The sequence below is a fragment of the Salvelinus sp. IW2-2015 genome, linkage group LG4p (genome assembly GCF_002910315.2).
Source record: "Salvelinus sp. IW2-2015 linkage group LG4p, ASM291031v2, whole genome shotgun sequence".
In the NCBI taxonomy this organism is placed as follows: domain Eukaryota; kingdom Metazoa; phylum Chordata; class Actinopteri; order Salmoniformes; family Salmonidae; genus Salvelinus; species Salvelinus sp. IW2-2015.
In genome coordinates, this window is record NC_036841.1 from 6,651,821 (window position 1) to 6,673,688 (window position 21,868).

Consider the following 21,868-nt stretch of genomic DNA (forward strand, 5'->3'; position numbering starts at 1 on the left):
CAGGGTTTATTATGGCCACTATCTTAGATATATGACATTATGGAGTAGTAGATCTTTTCGTAAGATGCATAGAGATACGTATAGGGAGGGTTTTTTGAGGTCGCATCTAAATTCGTACAGAGATCATTAGCCTAGAGGTTGTAAGTCCTGAATCGTGCTGTAAAGTGCTGATTAGATGAGGATATGTTGATAGATCAGTTAGGGTGTTCAACTGGACTGTTACTCTTCCTGTTATGTACATGAGAGAGTATCTATGAAGGCTCATGTAGGTGGAGACATGAGTTATAAGTGACTAGGCGACGTGCGGTATTGGACTCAGATTTGTTATTGAAGCAATGTGAGATAGATGTGGGAAGAAGGGAGAGGTGTGAAGGTTATAGGCTTATTAGGCAGCACTACACGCCAGACTGGATATTAGTCGCACGAATGGTCAGAGGGGATGGAACGTGGACGGCAGAGGAATGCCATTAAAAGGGTTTCTGACATGCCTGGTGCTGGTAGATAATCATACATGCTTGAAGGTTACTTACTAACAGTTATTGCACACAGTACCTTCATGTCAGGCTGAGGTGGAACTACGTCGTAGGAGAGAGATCGGAGTAATGGTGAGATTATAGCTCGGAAGCGAGGCCATATACTACTAAGTAGTTTTTGCTTATGGTGCTTGGAGTAGGAGGGGCATACGATGTTAGTCGCATCGCAGCGGGTGTTTTATCACGCGCCTACCCCCTATAATATGGAGAGAGAGAGAGTAAGGTTAAGGCCTACCATAATAATGATGGAGAAGAGAGAGAGAGTAAGGTTAAGGCCTACCATAATATGGAGGAGAGAGAGAGAGGTTAAGGCCTACCATAATATGGAGAGAGAGAGAGTAAGGTTAAGGCTACCATAATAGATGGAGAGAGAGAGAGTAAGGTTAAGGCCTACTATAATATGGAGAGAGAGAGAGTAAGGTTGGCCTACCATAATATGGAGAGAAGAGAGATTAAGGTTAGGCCTACCATAATATGGAGAGAGAGAGAGAGTAAGGTTAAGGCCTCCATAATATGGAGAGAGAAGAGTGCAAGAGAATACCCGAGTCTAGTTCTAACAGCATAGTGTTTATTGAACAGCAGCCATGATGATCATACGCTAGTTTCATGATCCAGTGAAGGAAAACGGTGGCTATAATTAGCTTATCTTGACCTGCCAAGCTAAGATCTGTGTCAATGTGAATCTCAGAATGTAGATGGCTAGAACATAGAATATAGGTGGTTGCCATGAACAACTGTCACATTTGCATACAGCACTATGAAGTGTTACTGTTCTATTTAGACAAGTATTTGGAAGAAATACAGAGCAAACTTATACATATGATTTATGAAGAAATAAAGTGAATTTATGTTCTTTATCCTCAGTAAATAAAGTGAATTTATGTTCTTTATCCTCAGTAAATAAAGTGAATTTGCTGAAACGTTTGACTCATAGTAAAGTGAGAAAATAAAATATTGTTTTAACCATTTTTTGCTGCTACTGATAATCATGAAGTTATCCCAGGATGTAATCAACATATCTGCTGTTGTCTGTCTAGTAGTTATTCTATATTTTGGCCTTTAATAATTGTACGACGCAAACCATAAGGTTTATAATAACCAAATAAATCGGCGTCCTTGATGTCATGTGTGTAATTGGTGTGATCTACAGTGCATTCGGAAAGTATTCAGACCCCTTGACTTTTTCCACATTTTGTTACGTTACAGCCTTATTCTAAAATTAAATAAATAAATGAAAAAATCCTCATCAATCTACACACAATACCTCATAATGACAAAGCGAAAACAGGAATACCTTATTTACATAAGTATTCAGACCCTTTGCTATGAGACTCGAAATTGAGCTCAGGTACATCCTGTTTCCATTGATCATCCTTGATGTTTCTACAACTTGATTGTAGTCCACCTGTGGTCAATTCAATTGATTGGATATGCTTTAGAAAGGCACACACCTGTCTATATAATGTCCCACAGTTGACGGTGCATGTCAGGACAAAAACTAAGCCATGCGGTTTAAGGAATTGTCCTTGATAAAAAAGGAAGAGATCCTTGAGAAAAACCTGCTCCAGAGCGCTAAGGACCTCAGACTGGGGCGAAGATTCACCTTCCAACAGGACAACGACCCTAAGCACACAGCCAAGACAATGCAGGAGTGGCTTTGGGAAAAGTCTCTGAATGTCTTTAAGTGGCCCAGCCAGAGCCCGATCGAACATCTCTGGAGAGACCTGAAAATAGCTGTGCAGCGACGCTCCCCATCCAACCTGACAGAGCTTGAGAGGATCTGCAGAGAAGACATACAGGTACGCCAAGCTTGTAGCGTCATATCCAAGAAGACTCGGGGCTGTAATTGCTGCCAAAGGTGCTTCAGCAAAGTAAAAGGGTCTGAAGGGGGGTCTGAATACTTATGTAAATGTGATAATTCAGTTGTTTTTTTTGTTTGTCATTATGGGGTATTGTGTGTAGATTTATGAGGGAAAAAAACATTTAATCAATTTTGAAAAAAGCTGTAATGTAACAAAATGTGGAAAAAGTGAAGGGTTCTGAATACTTTCCGAATGCACTGTATAACATTTGAGTTTCTTGTTAACAAAACCAAGAAATCATAGGTTTCCTGCACTTTAAAAAGCAGCTATTGTTGCAGAAAACTCGTAAATCTCATTTCACTTACTGTGACGTGCTGCTGAAGCTAATAAAAGAGCAAAACCAGAGTGTTGCACGGCCAGGTTTACCCAATTTGTTGCCTGAATGGCTTTTGAAAGGAGTCCCAGTTTGTACAAAGGGAGCCTCCTTTTTGTTTGGTTTCCCATCTGTGTCATCTGGTGGTCTGTGAGGGGTCTGTGAGGGGATGTCTGGGTCAGGGTGGCGGGGGCGTGTGGGCGGGTTACGGGGCACCCCCTGCGTGGAGGCCAGTTGTTTTATAGACTGTGTGGAGTGGTGCAGGGAGTTCATCAGTGAGCTGCTCTATTGTGCTCCAGCACAGCTGACACGTGTGAAGTGACTCCAACATATTGACAGATCATTTCCATTGATGAAACTGGAGGAACCGCCTCGTTTCAGACRGTGATTTATAACCCAGGATTACAGAACCCAGCTTCACCATCCTCTCAATGACAGCAGGCGAGACTCATGTTCCACATTCACCCAGTAGCACCCAACTCATAGACAACTTTTTAAGATTATACGTTACAAGTTAAAAACAGTTGTAGCAACTCAATAACTAGGTCTGATATCTATCCATCTGATATCCATATCCCAAAATTATTTGTGTAAAAACGGAATTTGTTGACCCTGTGTTGGCCACCCTACTGCTGCTAGCCCCAGCCCCAGTCACCTTACTGCTCAGCCACATGTAAGACACATTTCCACGCCTCCATGTTATGCTGCTGTCGTCCTCTCTACGAGAGGGGGGAGGAGGGGGGAGGAGGGAGGGAGGGAGGGAGGCTCACCCTGAGCGGATGCTAGACAAAGATGGCAGCAGAGACATTTTGTCAACTCTGATTAGTTCTGCTTGTGGTGAGCAGTGCGGAATATTAGCCTGTTAACACACACACACACACACACACACACACACACACACACACACACACACACACACACACACACACWCACACTCGCACAGACGGAAAGAAAGGTACAATCAAATCACTCCCTACTCTTCTCCATCCCAAATACTGAGACAGAGGACCATATGGGGCCGGAAGTTAATTGCTTATTTTACACGCTAATTAACAATGATCAAACTGCATTATGGGGAAGGTGTGTCCCAGACATCTGACCAAGTTTAAGCAATCATTCTCACATTTAAATACTCCAATAGCCAGAGATATTCCAAAATGAAAAGCTGACTGGTGTGTTGTGTGTATTTGAATAGTTCATTGGGGTTCGGCTAGGTGTGTTTGTTGTTTGGGTGATGTGAGATGGTTACTGTATGTGTCAGTGTCACATCTAGCTCACCTCGGAAGCATCAGACATCAGGACGGTCTTTCTGTGTGTCTGTCAGACTGCCTGGTATCTGTCAGCTCTTATTGGGTCTCTATATCCTCGCCCCTTGGCTGTGCTTGCATGCTTAGTGCTCTGTCCTCCCGCTGGGATATCTTCTATTGACTTCATAAAACTAGTCATCTCTCTGACTTCTATTAGAGCAAAACAAGAGATCGGCTGAAGCCTACGGACATCAGGCTGACCCATGAAACAGTCATAATCCAGGAGGAGGAGAAGAGGGGATGAAGAGGTGGAGGGGAGGAGGAGGAGGGTATGGGGAGGAGGAGGGTATGAGGAGGAGGAGGGGATGAAGAGGGGGAGGAGGAGGAGGTGCTGCTGACATGCAGGTTCCTGCTTCCAGGCGTTCACCTGATCTACACTCAACAAAAATATAAAAGCAACATTCAACAATTTCAACAATTTTACTGAGTTACAGTTAAAATAAGGAAATCAGTCAATTGAAATGAATTCATTAGGCCCTAATCTATGGATTTCACGTGACTGGGCAGGGGCGCAGCCATAGGTCGGCCTTGGAGGGCATAGGTGTTAAGATGCGCGGTTTGGTGGGTCATGTTTTGGAGGACGCATGACTCGACCTCCACCTCCCGAGCCCGTTGGAGAGKTGCAGCGATGATACAAGATCGAAAATTGGTAGAAAAAAGTGGTAAAAGAAATAAAAATGATTACTCCTCASTTTCATCAGCTGTCCGGGTGGCTGGTCTCAGACGACCCCGCAGGTGAAGAAGACGGATGTGGAGGACCTGGGCTTGCACGGTTACACATGGTCTGCGTTTCTCTAAAACGACGTTGGTACAGAAATGAACATGTCATTCTMTGGCAACAGCTCTGGTRGACATTCCTGCAGTCAGCATAACAATTGCTCACTCCCTCAAAACTTGAGACATCTGTGGCATTGTGTTGTGTGACAAAACAGCACATTTTAGAGAGGCCTTGTATTGTCCCCAGCACAAGGTGCACCATGCTGTTTAATCAGCTTCTTGATATGCCACACGTGTCAGGTGGATGGATTATCTTGGCAAAGGAGAAATGTTCACTAACAGGGATGTAAACAAATTTGATTGACTTATTCAGTCCAGCTCTGGAATTGGGGATGAGGAGGAGAGGAAGAGCAGATGACAAGAGGAGGGGATGATGGTGGATGATGTAGACAAAGGGAGCTAGCGGAGCTGATTTGGTTTGAAAATAAAAAACAGCAGAACTGTTAAATTCAATTGATTGGACATGCTTTGGAAGGGACACTCATGTCTATAATAGCTCCCACAGTTGACACCATCCCTACAGTGAAGCATGGTGGTTGCAGCATCATGCTGTAGAGATATTTTACAGGGACTGGGAGACTAGTCAGGATCGAGGGAAAGATGAATGGAGCAAAGTACAGAGAGATCCTTTATGAAAACCTGCTCCGGAGCGCACAGGACAACGACCCTAAGTACACAGCCAAGACAAAGCAGAAGTGGCATCAATACAAGTCTCTGAATGTCCTTGAGTGGCCCAGCCAGAGTCCGGACTTGAACCCGATTGAACATCTCTGGAGAGAACTGAAAATAGCTGTGCAGCGACACTCCCCATCCAACCTGACAGAGCTTGACAGGATCTGCAGAGAAGAATGGGAGAAACTCCCCAAATACAGGTGTGCCAAGTTTGTAGTGTCATACACAAGAAGACTCGAGGCTGAAATATAAGGTCTGAGTACAAACATTTCTAAAAACCAGTTTTTGCTTTGTCATTATGGGATGTTTTGTGTAGATTGATGAGGAGGGAAAAAACTATTTAATCCATTTTAAAATAAGTATGTAACGTAACAAAATGTGCAAAAAGTGAAGGGGTCTGAATACTTTCCAAATGCACTGAGTGTACAAGACATGCTATTTCCATGATATAGACTGACCAGGTTAATAYAGGGGAAAGCTATGATCCCTTATTGATGTCACTTGTTAAATCCACTTCAGTCAGTGTTGATGAAGGGGAGGAGACAGGTTAAAGAAGGATTTTAAAGTCTTGAGACAATTGAGACGTGTGTGTGCCATTCAGAGGGTGAGTGGGCAAAACAAAAGATTTAAGTGTCTTTGAACAGGGTATGGTAGTAGGTGCCAGGTGCACCAGTTTGAGTGTGCCAAGAACTGCAACGCTGCTGRGTTTTTCACCCCCAACAGTTTCCAGTGTGTATCAAGAATGGTCCTCCAGCCAACTTGACCCAACTGTGGGAGGCATTGGAGTCAACATGGGCCAGCATCCCTGTGGAAAGYTTTTGACACCTTGTTAGAGTCCGTGACCCAACAAATTGAGACTGTTCTGAGGGCAAAAGAAGGTGCAGCTCAATATTAGGAAGGTGTTCCTAATGCTTTGTACACTCAGTGTATGTGTGYGTCAGGGTGGGTGGGGAGGGGGTGGTATTGACACGTCTAACAAAGGAGATTTGTGGTTTACAGAAGCTGTCATATGATAGGTCAAGTAGAGAGACAGTCAGTTAGCTGTAATATGATCCGATATGATGTCCTGTGCAGCACTAGGCTCAGTAATGACTGACTGACTGGAGAAGCTGCCAGTGACTGACTGAGGTTAGGGACTGGGAGTTGATAGGTTGAGGGCTGAGAGAAGGTGCTCGGAGGCTGAGTGTTGGGGAGTTAAGATGTTTGGGATTGAGAGGCTGGGAGGCTGGGGGTTGAATGAGAGGCTGGACGTCTGGGAGTTGAGTGAGAGCCTGGGAGGCTAGGGGTTGAGAAGCTCGGAGGCTGGGGATATAGAGGATGAGGGGTTGGGAGGCTGGGAGGTTGAGGGTAAGGGKCTGGGAGGCTGAATGAGAGGCTGAGTGGCTGAGAGTTGAGTGTCTTGTCTTGACGCCTGCCTCAGCGTTCCACAGCTCCCCTTGATCACGTCTGGCTGCCTCTCTCTCATCTCAGATACAGTCTGTTGGGAAAAGCTACCTTTCCCTCTCATTTTCTCCCTAATTTACACATTTAAGATATTTTTGTTAGCTTATTTGCAATTCTCTTTTTTTCTGACTGAGCCTCTCTACCGGCTGCCATCTCTTTCTCTCTGTCACACACACACACATATACACACACACACACACACACACACCCAAACACTGTCTCTCTCTTTCACAGTGGTGTTCTCTTTTTCCCTGTGTTTGCCTCCAGGCTGTGAGCTAATTTCAGGTTTAATAATTGCGCCGTGTTGTACACCTGTCTGCTATTAATGCTCCCAGTGCTGCCATTCTCCTCTTAATGAGATGTTACTGTAATTATTGTCATTATGGTGTGTTCCATTATGACGGTGATTGATGTTGTTGTTATGGGAGTAGTTCTCTATAATTATAGGAGAGCTGGTGAGAAGCTCCTCACTCAATGATTGGTCATTTAGACACAAGGACACAGGGTGTAGTAGAAGTGAACTCAGGCTGTGTCCGAACGTCTACCTTTGGCCATTGGCCCATTCGTATTATGCCCTTTAACCAAAGCCATATTCCTTGTATAATGAACTACTTTTGACCAGAGACCTATTCCCTATGTAGTGCACCTATGGCCTCTGGCCAAAAGTATAGTACTATAGTAGTACTGGAGAGAGACTTAGAATAGCCCTTAGTCTCTCCTGTGCTTCTGTCCAGTGTAGAGTTGTTCTGGGCTGTAAAGAGGAGAGCAGAGCTGCACTGACTGGTCAGTAGTAAAAAGCAGTATACAGACTGGTCAGGACAGTGAATGGTAGCATACAGACTGGTCAGTACAGTGAATGGTAGCATACAGACTGGTCAGTACAGTGAATGGTAGCATACAGACTGGTCAGTACAGTGAATGGTAGCATACAGTACTGGTCAGTACAGTGAATGGTAGCATACAGACTGGTCAGTAAGTGAATGGTAGCCTGCTTTAGTCGTTTTAAGACCATTACAACAGTGAAAGAAACAACAATGGTCTGTTCTGGGCTTTGTCTCTGTCAGTCAGTACCATGCAGCTCCCCGGCTGGGAAACTCACGTCTCTCTGCTCTGAGGAGAACGGTTCGTTTGCCTATTCTTTTCAGGAATATCTGGTTGGTTTTTTAAAACTTTCTTTGGGATCTTATTGTTACGGCGGCGGCAAAATACTTGGAGGAATGCTGAAAGATTAAAATCAGAGTTGAATGAAGGATGTTGAAGTTCTCCTCCAAGCATTCGCAATCCAATTAAGATTTTAATAAGGGTCATGGTGAGGTCCTTCACGCTGCAGGGGTGGGGATGAGGGGCGGGGGTGGTACTGCAACTGGGTTTAGCATGGGTGAGGGGTGTAGGATGGGGCTGGAGTGGGGAGATGTTAGGGTGAGATAGGGCTGGAGTAAGTATTGGGCTGGGTGCCATAGGGGCTGAGTGAAGGATATTGGGTGGGGCTGGGTATATTGGGATAGACTGAGAGGCTATGGAAAATTCATAAATACTAAATTGAATGTAAATGCTTAAGTCATTGTATCTTTCAGCATATACAGCAGAAGGAAGAAGAGAGAGCGTACAGGGGTTAGGCTAGTGTCTGGAGGGACATAATGTTGGTGGTGGTAGCAGGTCTTTCAGAGGAGCTGGGAGGGGAACAGAAGAGGGCCTGGACGTGGTGCTGCTGGTGGTGGTGGCAGCAGGTCTTTCAGAGGAGCTGGGAGGGAACAGAAGAGGGCCTGGACGTGGGTGCTGCTGGTGGTGGTGGCAGCAGGTCTTTCAGAGGAGGCTGGGAGGGGAACAGAAAGGGGCCTGGACGTGGTGCTGCTGGTGGTGGTGGCAGCAGGTCTTTCAGAGGACTGGGAGGGGAACAGAAGAGGGCTGGACGTGTGCTGCTGGTGGTGGTGGCAGCAGGTCTTTTCAGAGGAGCTGGGAGGGAACAGAAGAGGGCCTGGACCGTGGTGCTGCTGGTGGTGGTGGCAGCAGGTCTTTCAGAGGAGCTGGGAGGGGAACAGAAGAGGTCTGGACGTGGTGGTGGTGGCGGGCCTTTGAGGGCCACCTTCCATGCTGGGGGCTTTTAGTGTCTTGAAGGCGTTTAACTCCACACGACCTGCTTCTCAAGTGGCTCCGTTTGGGCCCTCAGCAATCCTGTTAGCAGCTACAATTACAATTCATGGCTCCCAGAGAGACTTTGAACAGCCAGAGAGAGCAGAGAGGCACCGAGACTGTAGACCCTTCAGTTTAGTGGAAACTCTGAAGGTGCACACGCACACATACACATGTACACAAACACACACACACACACTCACACTACAACAGATCTTTAGAACAAGTCGAAGTTGAATAATATAATTATAATATAATGACAAGATTTTATTTTATGGACATAATTACTCCACCTTTCTCGTGAGCAATAAAATAAATGAATGCATTTCTTTATGCACCTGGTTGCTATGAGTTGTATGAATGTGTGTCTTCATGGAGTTGAAGGTGCTTGTCATTTGTGTAAAGTTCAGGTGTAGGTGTGTGTTTTACGTCCTCCTTTATCAAGCCTGTCATCAGGTTTCATCAAGCGTGCAAACAATAACTTTTTGTTCTGTGAGGGTATTGAATGCCAGAGCACATTCAAACACTTTCAAAAGCAGGGAGAAGAAAGGCTGGGCATGATGCTTAATAGGTGCTTTAGTAATTTCTCCGTTTTCATAGTTAATCCATTCTGAAAAGCCTGGGAGAAGAAAGGCTCCAAATGGCCCTCAGTATTAATTTGATATGACTCCTGTACAATACTGGCTGGGGCTCCCTCTCTCCTCTCTCTCCAGCAGGCACATTCTTTCATCAGCACAGCCTTGGAAGTTCAGCCTAAATGTTTCATGAAACCTCGGCTGTAATCCTCTTTGGTATTCTGTCTTCATAATGCTACTTTAAGACTATTATTACTGTACGTTACAGACAGAGGAACACAGTGAAACTGCTTGTCTTTTGTCTGATTAATATGGGACAATTAGGAGAGCTGTTGTATTAACCACACATCCTTATGTTATTATATGATATTACACATCCTTGTTTTATGTTATATTATAATGCATAATACCACATCCTATATAAACCTATTTCACTGAATTATATTTCAAAAATAAATAGTCATGAATTAATTTAACTGAAAATGAATTTCTGATATTTAGTGTCAAATATCAACTATCCAACAAAGGATAGACCAGAGGTGCGTTCAACAAGGGAAATAGTTTGCAAATGTTGGCTAACGTTATCTAACATATTCCATTTGTTTTGTGTAAGCAGTGACCGTTAGCTAACAGATAGTGCGGTGAACATCTGTTTCGGGTCGAAAACAAATGATCAAGTGGCCATGTAGACTTTCTACTATATTTCGAAGGGATTAGCTAAATCATTTTCAGTTTGAATATTGTCTCTAAAAAGCCACATTAATCCTTACAAAAAGTAGCTGTTTGATGTTTCACCGTAACATTTTGGAATGTTCATTCAAATCGTTCACCTGAAATTGTTACTCTGGAAACATGTTAGCTGCAAACAGAAGCCTTATTGAACTCACCTCAGCATTTGTTTACCATTCAAAATCAAGACTTGACATTTCCAGAATAGAACATAGAAACAGTTTAAATATAAAGCATGAGAAAAATGAGTTTGTTTGGTTTTAGTCTTGATTTTTCTTTTAAAGACATTGATGTTTGTCTTCCCACATATACTATTACTGTTATTATTGTATTATAATCTACTATTCAGTCCCACATCAACTTCCCTAATAAATCACAGTCTAGCTCGCTGAGACCTGAGTCTCCCTCAGTGGAACCAAAACAGATAAAGGGTTAGGAACAAGACCTCTGAATCACCACTGTCACTAGAATATTTACAGATAACAAATCATCATCATCAGTATCTGGCGCCATATTCATATTCTGGTAAGAAAGATGCAAGATTACAATGAAACGTTGTAATGTTGTTGTCATGCAGGGACACAGGGTCCCTCTTCAATGAATCACTGTCTCCCCATGAGGGTTCCATGGGGTTTCTGAAATCCCTTTTGGTGTGTTCCCTCTTTCTCTATAGGGCGTGGTCAAAAGTAGTGCATTAAATAGGGAATAGGGGTCTCAGGGAGAGAGAGGGAGGGGGGAGAGAGAGAGAGGTAAATCCAGTGTTAGAGAAATATTCTCTACTGATCAGAAATCTCACTGAGAGGATTGTCAGTTTACTTTCTTTTACTATGTTTCCTTAATTAAAAGTAAGATCTGTCCTTCATGTCTTTTCCTTCATGTGTGTCTGCAGGTCATTGACCCTGATAAAAACAGCTTGCATTAATATGCTTTAATCCAGTGTAATTAGTCAAATTACAGCACGCCACACAGCTTGTCAGGCCTGTCGGTTTTGGCATGAAGGCAACATGGCCTGCTGGAGTCCCTCTGGACAGCACACAGTGCAGGCCAGTACCACAGGCCAGTCTACCCTCCATCTCTCCTTCCTCACAAAGCCATGACACAAAGACAAAGAGAGGGGGAGGCTCTCTCTCTCGCTCCACCCATTCACACCTCCTCTAGTCGTCCCCCGTAGCCTAAGGGTGTCCGTCTGCCTGTCTAACTGCCTGTTTGTCTGTCCCCCAGTAGTATCACAATTATATAGGGATGTCTGTTATGGTGATTGTGAGCCTGGGATTCAAAAAGTCAGGGTAATTCATTCAGCTGTGTCCTCTCCTCCTACGTACAGTAGCTATGTGTGTGTGTTCCCGAGCGAGAGTAAGACGTGTGCTGGTGAGCGCTAGCTACTGAGCAGGCTACACGCTGGGATTCAAGACGTTTCCACATGGCGTGGGATTAGCTCGGGTAAAAATATTTAAACTATATAATTACAAGAGGATCAACTCCAAATGATCTAGTGCAGTCAACAAGCCAGATTAACGTCCTGTTCTGAGCGCTGCTCCCAGCCTGGAGGGTTAGCCTCTCATTAGCATACGTTTACACACTCAGCTCTGCCGTCCTGAGCAGCCTGTAGATAACAACCTGATCTACCTTTAACGCATCCCACAGCCCTTTTCAGCCCTCTGCCCGCAGGCCTCCACAGCCCTCCTCAGCCCTCCGCCTGCAAGCCTCCACAGCCCTCCTCAGCCCTCTGCCCGCGGGCCTCCACAGCCCTCCTCAGCCCTCCGCCTGCAAGCCTCCACAGCTTGTTGTACTGTTGACACTGACACATCAGTCAGGCTAATTCCGCTTTACGCCTGAAAAAATGATGCTCCAGATTCCGACTGCATACAGGACATGTCACTCCCCATAATCCTCAAAGAACGTCCGGCGGAAAGGGAGGCTACGTGTTTTTCAAATGATATACCGTGAACGACACAGAGAATTATACGAGTGGAGACAAATCTGTAACATAGTATTAAGAGATTTCCAGTGAATAGCAGGGATAAAGGAGTAATGGATGAGGCTGTCGTTATTACCTCTGTGTAGAGGGGAGCGCTGGAGCAAAGGTAGAAAGATTAATTGAGGACGAGTGAGGCGCTCATTGCTCATCAGACCTTCTCGTCTAACCGCTTGCTCTTTCTCTCCTTCTCTTCCGCTGTCTCTCCTCCTCTTCATCCTTGTCTCTTTCCCTCTCCTGCTCTAGCCCTCTTTCCCTCTCTTCCTCTCCATCCCTGTTTCTTTCCTGGTTTTCCTCTCCAGCTTGGTCTTTTTCCCTCTTCCWCTCCATCCATGTGTCTTTCTCTCTTCTCCTCTTCATCCCTGTGTCTTTCTCTCTCTCCCTCCATGTCGCTGTGCGCCTCCACCCTCCCACAATAAGGAAGCGAGATGTGGGATGGATTTAAGCCCTAGTTTGGTGGCAGCCTTCAGCTTGGTGCACTGAGTGAGCAGCACCCAGAGGAGAGGAGCAGACCAAGGGGATTTCAGTCATCTTATGGTTGACAAGCCCCTGAATAAGTCCCATTAGTGAAGTCCTGCTGAAAGAGTCCAATACCAAATGACTGCAACCCTTCACTCTAGTCTAGCTTCTTAGTGTAGGCCATCTGAAGCTGGGCCATGTATCAGATGGAAGGCATGCTTTGTATGCTGTGTATGTGGATGTTGTGTATCTAAGAAAGTGTTACCTACATTAACTATCATATGACAGAGTGGTTTTGTCTCATTTTCTTAAAGTGCATAATTAAAGTGATTATTTCTTGGAAATGTATTTGAAACGTGTAAAATCTCACTTCTGGGCCGATTTCACAGACACAGATTAAGCATAGACCAATTTGTTATTATGCTCTTTTCTTGCTGTGTGTATGTTTTGTGACTACTGTACTGGTGGTGCAGACTGGGGTTAAGGTATCCCCCCTCTTTTTTTCTGTCAGAATGTTTTAGACACACAGCACCCGCTACTCAACCCCGTCTGGTAACGTGTGTGAAATACGCCGACGTGACATAAACATTATCAGTGATCTGGCAGCCAGCAGCAGCGGCCTGATGTGATGTATRTTCATCCTTTTATCCCAGTGGTCCCAGAGCATCAGCTCCCTGCTACCGTTACCAGCCTCGCTCGCTACCACTAGCCAGCACCGTGTCATCTCTCCACACTCCAACCACCACACAAATGGATACTGACACAGATTATGCAAATCTGTATCTTATTTTCCCCAATACCTGTTTCAGGAGCCTGGTACTTTATTGAAGTTGAGATATGGGACTGGGAGAGGGGACCGAGCGCTTTGCCTCCTAACTATAATCTCAGAGAGTTTGAACGTTTCCCTATTTCCAACCTCATAACAGTCATAACAGTTGTCATGGCGAGGGAAGATCAGATGGAAGGCATGCTTTGATATTCAGGAAGACTTCAGCATCAATCTGAAAGGGACCTAGTGGGGATTATAGTTGCAGTAAAAGGTCGGTTTGTGACAGGCATCGGTCATAGAGCTCAGATGTGTCTCCTCTCATTTACTTAACGGAACATAGCAATACTTTCTTTATGGATTAGTCCGCAATAGAAATGTTCAGATCACCCCCCCCCTAGTATGAAACACTGTTGTTTTGTCAGTATAAAACCTACAGTATATAACCTGTTTTTCAGTGATTGGTTTGTTTTTAGGTTCCTTGTCAGTTGGTTTGGTCCTGATGGTCTGTTGAATGGCCTCTTGTTGTTTCCCACCCCATGCTGTCTACACCGCACAACCACACACACACACACACACACACACACACCACTATAATGGAAGAGAAATTAGATGCATATTCCAGAGCTGCTTGACACGTGTCGACACACAAAATTAGATTTGTTTCCTTTGTTTTGAAATGAGGGTTGAGAGGCCCAGTGCCTGTGTTGCCTAGCGATTAATTTAAAGAAAGAAGAGATGAATACATTTCTGACAGGATGGTGAGCAGAAAGCAGAGTGGAATAGTTTCACTATACCAGGATGCCTAGTAGAAAGCGGAACAAGTCACACATGGTAAAATAAGTTGTGACATTTGTTGATTAGGGCTGTGGGTGTCTCTCATTTTACTTAGGATAACATACTGCACTTTTCACTATCAACACATGTAAAACTCTAACATATCTACACCCATTATAAATCTATATACAACTACACTAAACAAAAATATAAACGGCACATGTAAAGTCTTGGTCTCATGTTTCATGAGCTGAAATAAAAGATCCCAGAAATGTTCCATATGCACAGAACGCTTATTTCTCTAAAAAGTTATGTACAAATTTGTTTGCATCCCTGTTAGTGAGCATTTATCCTTTTTTCCAAGATAATCCATCCACCTGACACGTGTGGCATATCAAGAAGCTGATTAAACAGCATGATCATTACACAGGTACACCTTGTGCTGGAGACAATATAAGGCCACTCTAAAATGTGCAGTTTTGTCACACAACATATTGCCATAGATGTCTCAAGTTTTGAGGGAGCATGCAATTGGCATGCTGACTGCAGTAATGTCCACCAGAGCTATTGCCAGAGAATTGAATGTTAATTTCTCTACCATAAGCCGCCTCTGACGTCATTTTAGAGAATTTGGCAGTATGTCCAACCGGCCTCAACCGCAGCTGTAGCCACGCCAGTCCAGGACTTCCAGATCCGGCTTCTTCACCTGTCTGAGACCAACCACCCGGACAGCTGATAAAACTGTGGGTTTGCACGACCGAATAATTTCTGTACCAACTGTCAGAAACCGTCTCAGGAAGCACATCTGCGTGCTTGTTGTCCTCACCATGGTTTTAACCTGACTGCTGTTCGGCATCGTAACTTCCACTGGCACGCTGGAGAAGTGTGCTCTTCACGGATGAATCCTGGTTTCAACTGTACTGGGCAGATGACAGACAGCATGTATGGCATCGTGTGGGCGAGTGGTTTGCTGATGTCAACGTTGTGAACAAAGTGCCCCATGGTGGCGATGGGGTTACGGTATGGGCAGACAATCTACGGACAATGAACCCAATTGCATTTTATCGATGGCAATTTTAATTCACAGAGATACCGTGACGAGATCCTGAGGCCCATTGTCGTGCCATCCATCCGCCGCCATCACCTCATGTTTCAGCATGATAATGCACGGCTCCATGTCGCAAGGATCTGTACACAATTCCTGGAAGCTGAAAATGTCCCAGTTCTTCCATGGCCTGGATACTCACCAGACATGTCACCCATTAAGCATGTTGGGATGCTCTGGATTGACCTATACGATAGCGTGTTCCAGTTCCCACCAATATCGCACAGCCAGTGAATAGGAGTGGGACAGCATTCCACAGGCCACAATCAACAGCCTGATCAACTCTATGAAAAGGAGATATGTCGCGCTGCATGAGGCAAATGGTGGTCACATCAGATACTGACTGGTTTTCTGATCCACGCCCATACCTTTCTTTTTAAGGTATCTGTGGCCAACAGATGCATATCTGCATTCCCAGTAATGTGAAATCCATAGATTAGGGCCTAATTCATTTATTTAAATTAACCGATTTCCTTGTATGAACTGTAACTCAGTAAAATCTTTGAAATTGTTGCATGATGTTTATATTTTTGTTCAGTGTACTGTATATCTACGATAATGGTAAATTATAGTATTTACACGTTTTTCCTTATCTGATGTCCAGTGCTTAGTCCCTATATGCTTCTGTGCACCTTGTCATGGATCCATAATACAGTGCCTTCAGGAAGTATTCACGTCCCTTGACTTTTTCCACATTTTGTTGTTACAGCCTGAATTCAAAATTGATTAAATGTAGATTTTGTGTCATTGGCCTACACACAATACCCCATAATGACAAAGTGGATTTGTTTTTCTTCTAAATATAAGCAGACATTGAATATCCCTTGATCTCGCTCGCTCTCGCTCTCTCTCCTGGGCTGTGGATCCGGCAGTGTCGAGGCTTTCCACTAGAAGCCTATTAGCTGTGATAGGGGAGAACACAGAGGATCTACTATGATCGCAGGTTGTCACTCTAGTCCCCTCTCCTTTATAACTGACACACTCGCACGCACACACACTTATTAATGTCAGTCACATTGACATAAATAAATACTATAAATGCGTACTGTTCAATAAGGCTGGACAGTACGGGGTTAACGTCAGACACAGCGTAGGACAATACCGGGTAAATGCTGAATAATTGCTAAAAGGACCAATGAACAAAACTTAGACCGCCCGCTGCTTGGGACTTCTACGTCTATGTGATGTTTTCTACTGTATGTTATTCCATGTGACCTTCAGCCTAAGCACTGCTGTCACCGATGTCTCTCCTCATTTCAGCTGTCACAATATTTCTCCACACTGATGTGATRTTCCACAGGCTCAGTGCAGCTATCCGCCCTCTCTCACATCACACAGGGACAGGAAACAAAAGACAGAAACGTTCAATTGCATTATGGTCATTATAGGAGAGGTATGATCTCCACCCAGCTAGTAGAGCAGCACACACGCACCATGGGATCTTAATGTGTGTGTGGTGGGGGGCTGGGGGGGCTGCATGGAAACAAAAGGCTGGGCTTGTCTGCCTCCAGCCCCTCCCCATCCGTCCCCCTGTAGTGTGACAGCCTGTGAGCAGAGCAGGGGAGTTGATGAGGCGGGTAGTGGGGTGGGCAAGGGGGGAGTAGGGGTGGGTAAGGGGGAAGAAGGGGTGGATCTGGAGGGGCCTGGTCCTCCTCGGTCATCCTTCGTGGTGGTGGGCTGATTAGATTGGGGCCGAAGTCTCCAGCTGGCAGGCAGGCACACACACACACACACACAGGCAAGACTGTCTGGGGTCTGGCTGACTGGCTGGCTGGCCGGCTGGCTGTGTCCCCAGCGCTCGTCAGCTCTGACACCTTTGACAGCTTCAGCAAACAGGTTCATTAAATGGCATTTCTTACAGCTGCTTCTCTCTCTGGGCTTTGTCAAGCCTCCAGTCTGCAGGGGCCCCTCGCTGCTTGTTGGTTTAAGTCAAGGCTTTGTTGTTCTGACATAATGTTTTGATGTGGGCTGTTTGAAGCGGAGGCTTTTTAGCCTGTGTTTTGTTGCTGGTGAGGTCTCTGGCCTGCACTGTCTGTCTTTAACCCTGTGGCCTGGCCTGGCCTGCATGCTCTCTGTTCCCAGTTACAGCAACATACAAAAGGAACCAGGAAGGGGTAATACATCCATGTAGACACAGCCACTTCAGTAGTTTTTAATGTAAGGTTGATCAGGCCATGCATTATAATAGTATTCTCTTGTAATTTCTGCATATTCCTCATCTTTCTTCATCCTGATCTGTTCACAATCTCTCCATTCATCTATCTTTCCCTCTCTCTACCACTCCTTCTCTCCATCTCTCTCCATCTCTCCCTTTCTCCATCTCCCCCATCTCTCGCACCTTCTCCCTTCTCCACCCTCGCCATCTTTCCACTCTCCCCATTCTCCCTTTCCATCTCCCCCATCTCTCCACCTCTCCTTTATCCCCTCTTTCCACCTCTCCCCATCTCTCCACTCTTCTTTCTCATTCCCCCATCTCTCCACTTCTTCCTTTCTCCACTCCCCATCTTCCTTTCTCCATCTCCCATCCTTTCTCTCCCCATCTCTCCACCTCTCTTTCCACCTCTCCACCTCTCCCTTTCTCCATCTCCTCCCATCTCTCCACCTCTCCCTCTCTCCATCTTTCCTCTCCTCCTCCTCAGCTGCTCCCTACTACAAATGTTCTCTGAGCAGGCAGTCTGTCTCTATGACAACTGTTAGAGCCTGGGATGGCTGATTTGTCAACCTGGGGCAGCACAGGAAGGAGAAGCAGAGATGCCACCACCCCTCCCCCTACCTCTCCCTCCCTCGCACCCTCCACTTTTCACTCCCTCGCTCCCTAAAACCTGCCACCTTCCTCCCTTCACTCCACTCCTCTCCATCTAACCCACTTCTAATTGAGCTCCAGAGACTTTGATGTGGCAGGGAGGTCGAGCCACAGCTATTCCAGGGAGAAATGAATGCACCGCTGCCTCTCTCCTCGCCTCTTCTCCCCTCTCCTACCCTCTCCTCTTCCTGTCCTCTCCTCCTCTACTCCTGCTTGTCACTGTTTTAAATGAGCATTAGCATTGGACCTAACCTCCGCAGCCCAACATCTCACTCTACCTCCCTCCCTAGTTCCCCCCCTGGACTGTCAGTCAGGCTCGAGCTACATCCCCTCTCTGTGTGTTGTGTTTCACCTGTTCTCTCTCGCACCCCGCCCTGGGTGGTTCTCATGTCTCTGTCTGTGTCCTGCTACACTGATAGGATGGGAATGTGTGTGATTGTAACCTGGGGAGACTAGGCCGCACCAAGTGCTCAGACAGTGTTGGAAGGGGGGAAGGAGGGAGAGAGGGAGGTGTGTTAGGGGGATTTTTTTCACCTGTCACGGAGGCCTCTCTTAAACTCCCTCGGTAGACCTGCTGTCCCAGAGGTGCTGCACACTAATGATCCCTCTCTCCTCATCCCCCTCTCTTCTCTCTTTTGCTCACCCCCATCCTCTCCTTTCCTCTCCCCTCTCCTCTCTCTCTCCTCTTTTTGTGTTGGTATTGATGTGTGTAACCCAGAGGCCTTTTCTTCCTGTTTTTTTACACCCTGGTTGCGTGTTGCAGACCACCTGCAATAGGTGTTAAAGACAGAGGTGAATCTGGGAAATAGAATGTTTAGAGACAATGGAAGTCTACAACCTAGTTGCAAAAGTCTACAACCTGTGTTTGTCACAATGTAAACCCTTTGTCTGGTCTCTTTTTCCTCCTGTTCCTCTCCTCCCCTCCCTTCCCCAACTCTTTTCCTCTCCTCTCTGCAGGTCCTGGCGTACTCAGAGGGTCTGCATGGTAAATGGATGTTCAGTGAGATCAGAGCGGTCTTCTCCAGGCGATACCTGCTCCAGAACACTGGCCTGGAGGTCTTCATGGCCAACAGGAGTAAGCATCMCACACACTCACTACGTCCCAAATGCCACCCTATTCCCTATATAGTACACTACTTTGGACCAGAGCCCATAGTGCACTACATAGAGAATAGTGTGCCGTTTTGTATACAGCCACACTCTGGTCTCAGATGTGTCCTGTTTGCATTCTGATGATGATATATAATAAACTGCTTCTCTTAACCACTTTAACATAGTGTTGAGAATTGTTATTGATCAAGTTTTGTTATCTCGCCTTCCAGCGTCAGTGATGTTTAACTTCCCAGACCAGGCCACAGTGAAGAAGGTGGTCTACAGTCTACCCAGGGTCGGAGTGGGAACCAGCTATGGCCTACCACAAGCCAGGTAAAACACACACACACACACACTTACACACTTAAATCTTTAGCTCATGAAACATTTGGTTTCGTATTTGGCCTTTGCAATACTAGCTCCAGAGTAGTATTATGTAGTGCATTGTGTCCATATTATTTAGCAGGGTGTGTATTTTTAGTCTCCCCATCTACCTCCTTTGTGTGGTGGAGAGTGGAACCGTCCCTGTCAGCAGCTGACCCTGCCTACAGCAGAGACATTTTTGTACTGTTTCAGAGGTCCACACAAAACATGACATAATACAGAACATTAATAGACAAGAACAGCTTAAGGACAGAACTACATCAATTTTAAAAAGGCACACGTAGCCTACATATCAATACATACACACAAACGATCTAGGTCAAATAGGGGAGAGGCGTTGTGCTGTGAGGTGTTGCTTTATCTGTTTTTTGAAACCAGATTTATTTGAGCAATATGAGATGGAACGGAGTTCCATGCAATAATGGCTCTATATAATACTGTACGGTTTCTTGAATTTGTTCTGGATTTGGGGACTGTGAAATATCCCTGGTGGCATGTCTGGTGGGGTAAGTGTGTGTGTGTGTCAGAGCTGTGTGTAAATTGATTATGCAAATAATTTTGACTTTTCAACACATTAATGTTTCTTATTAAAAGAACAAGTGATGCAGTCAGTCATAGTATTTATATCACCCCTCTGACTACAATGAAGAGCAAGACGTGCCGCTCTGTTCTGGGCCAGCTGCAGCTTAACTAGGTCTTTCCTTGCAGCACTCAACCACGCGACAAACAAAACTAGAGCCTGCAGGACTTTTTGGAGTGTGGTGTCAAAAAAAGCAGAGCATCTCTTTAYTACAGAAAGACCTCTTCCCCTCTTTACAACCATTGAATATATATGTTCTGACCATAACAGTTTACAATCTAAGGTAACACCAAGTAATTTAGTCTCCTCAGCTTGTTCTTTTGTATGATCTCTTATACACAATTTTAGGCCCAGCTTTTGGAACTTTGGCTTTCCTGAATATAGCCACCATATTGTGATCATTGCATCTGATGGGTACAGATACAGCTTTAGAACAAAGTTCTACAGTATTAGTAGAAATGTGATCAATACATATGGATGATCTTATTCCTGTAGTGTTTGTAAACACCCTGGTAGGTTGATTATTAACCTGAACCAGATTACAGGCACTGGTTACAGTGAGAAGCTTCCTCTTGAGTGGACAGCTTGATGAAAACCAGTCAATATTCAGGTCCCCAAGAAAGTAGACCTCTCTGTTTACATCACATACACTATCAAGCATTTCACAGATATTATTTAGATACTGACTGTCAGCACTTGGTGGCCTATAGCAACACCCCTAAAGAAAAGGCTTTAGATGTGTCAAGTTAACCTGCAACCACAACACTTCAATAACACTTGACATGAGATCTTCTCTAAGAATTAGAGGGATATGGCTCTGAATATATAGAGCAACACCTCTCCCGTAAGCATTTCTGTCTCTTCTACAGATGTTATAGCCTTGTATATGCTGTGTCATCAAATGAATTATCTATGTGAGTCTCAGAAATTGCTAATATACAAATGTTATCTGATGTTAGCAAGTTATTGATTTCATGATCCTTATTTCTAAGGCTACATATATTACTATGGGCTATTTTCAGCCCTTTCTTGGGTAGCTTATCAGAGTAGACATAATATGGAAAAGAGCAAACAAAGCAAGAGAAAAAAATATACATTCAGCAGTCCATTAATCAGTTGGTGTGTGTGTGTGCTGCTACGAACCCATAGGCGTGGCTCTCTCATCCCTTCCAGGCTTTTGGGAGGGAGGTTTGACAATGAGCCTGTCATAGCGGAGGTAAGCAATATCCCCACGCTCTCTGGCAGCTTTCATGGCTGGGATTTCCTCTTCTGCGCACAGCTTCAGGATTGTCCTCGTTGATGAAGATATACGTTCCCCTCAAGTTCTTTGCTCCTTCCAGAAGGGCTACCTTGTCCTTGAACCTCAGGAACTTCACCACTATCGGCCTGGGCCTGTCACCTGGGCCGGTGATGGGTTTTCCAGTCCTGTGGGCGTGCTCTACCTCAACCTTCCTGTGGTGCGTCTTCAGTTTCTCCGAGATCATTTCTCTTTGTTCTCAGACCCCAKCCAGGTCTCATGTGGAGATTCTGCAATTCCGTCCACAACCATGTTGTTCTACCTTGATTGTCCCTCAAGATAATCAGAT

General features: G+C 45.1%; 1 protein-coding gene across 1 annotated transcript in view; it reads left to right on the forward strand.

Moving 5' to 3' along the window:
- LOC111956864 (neurobeachin-like) overlaps window positions 1-21,868 on the forward strand; it is a 328,897-nt gene that overhangs the window by 236,044 nt on the left and 70,985 nt on the right. Inside the window, 2 exon segments of the mRNA XM_070436743.1 lie at window positions 19,184-19,301; window positions 19,549-19,651. Coding sequence (XP_070292844.1) covers window positions 19,184-19,301; window positions 19,549-19,651 — 221 coding nt within the window.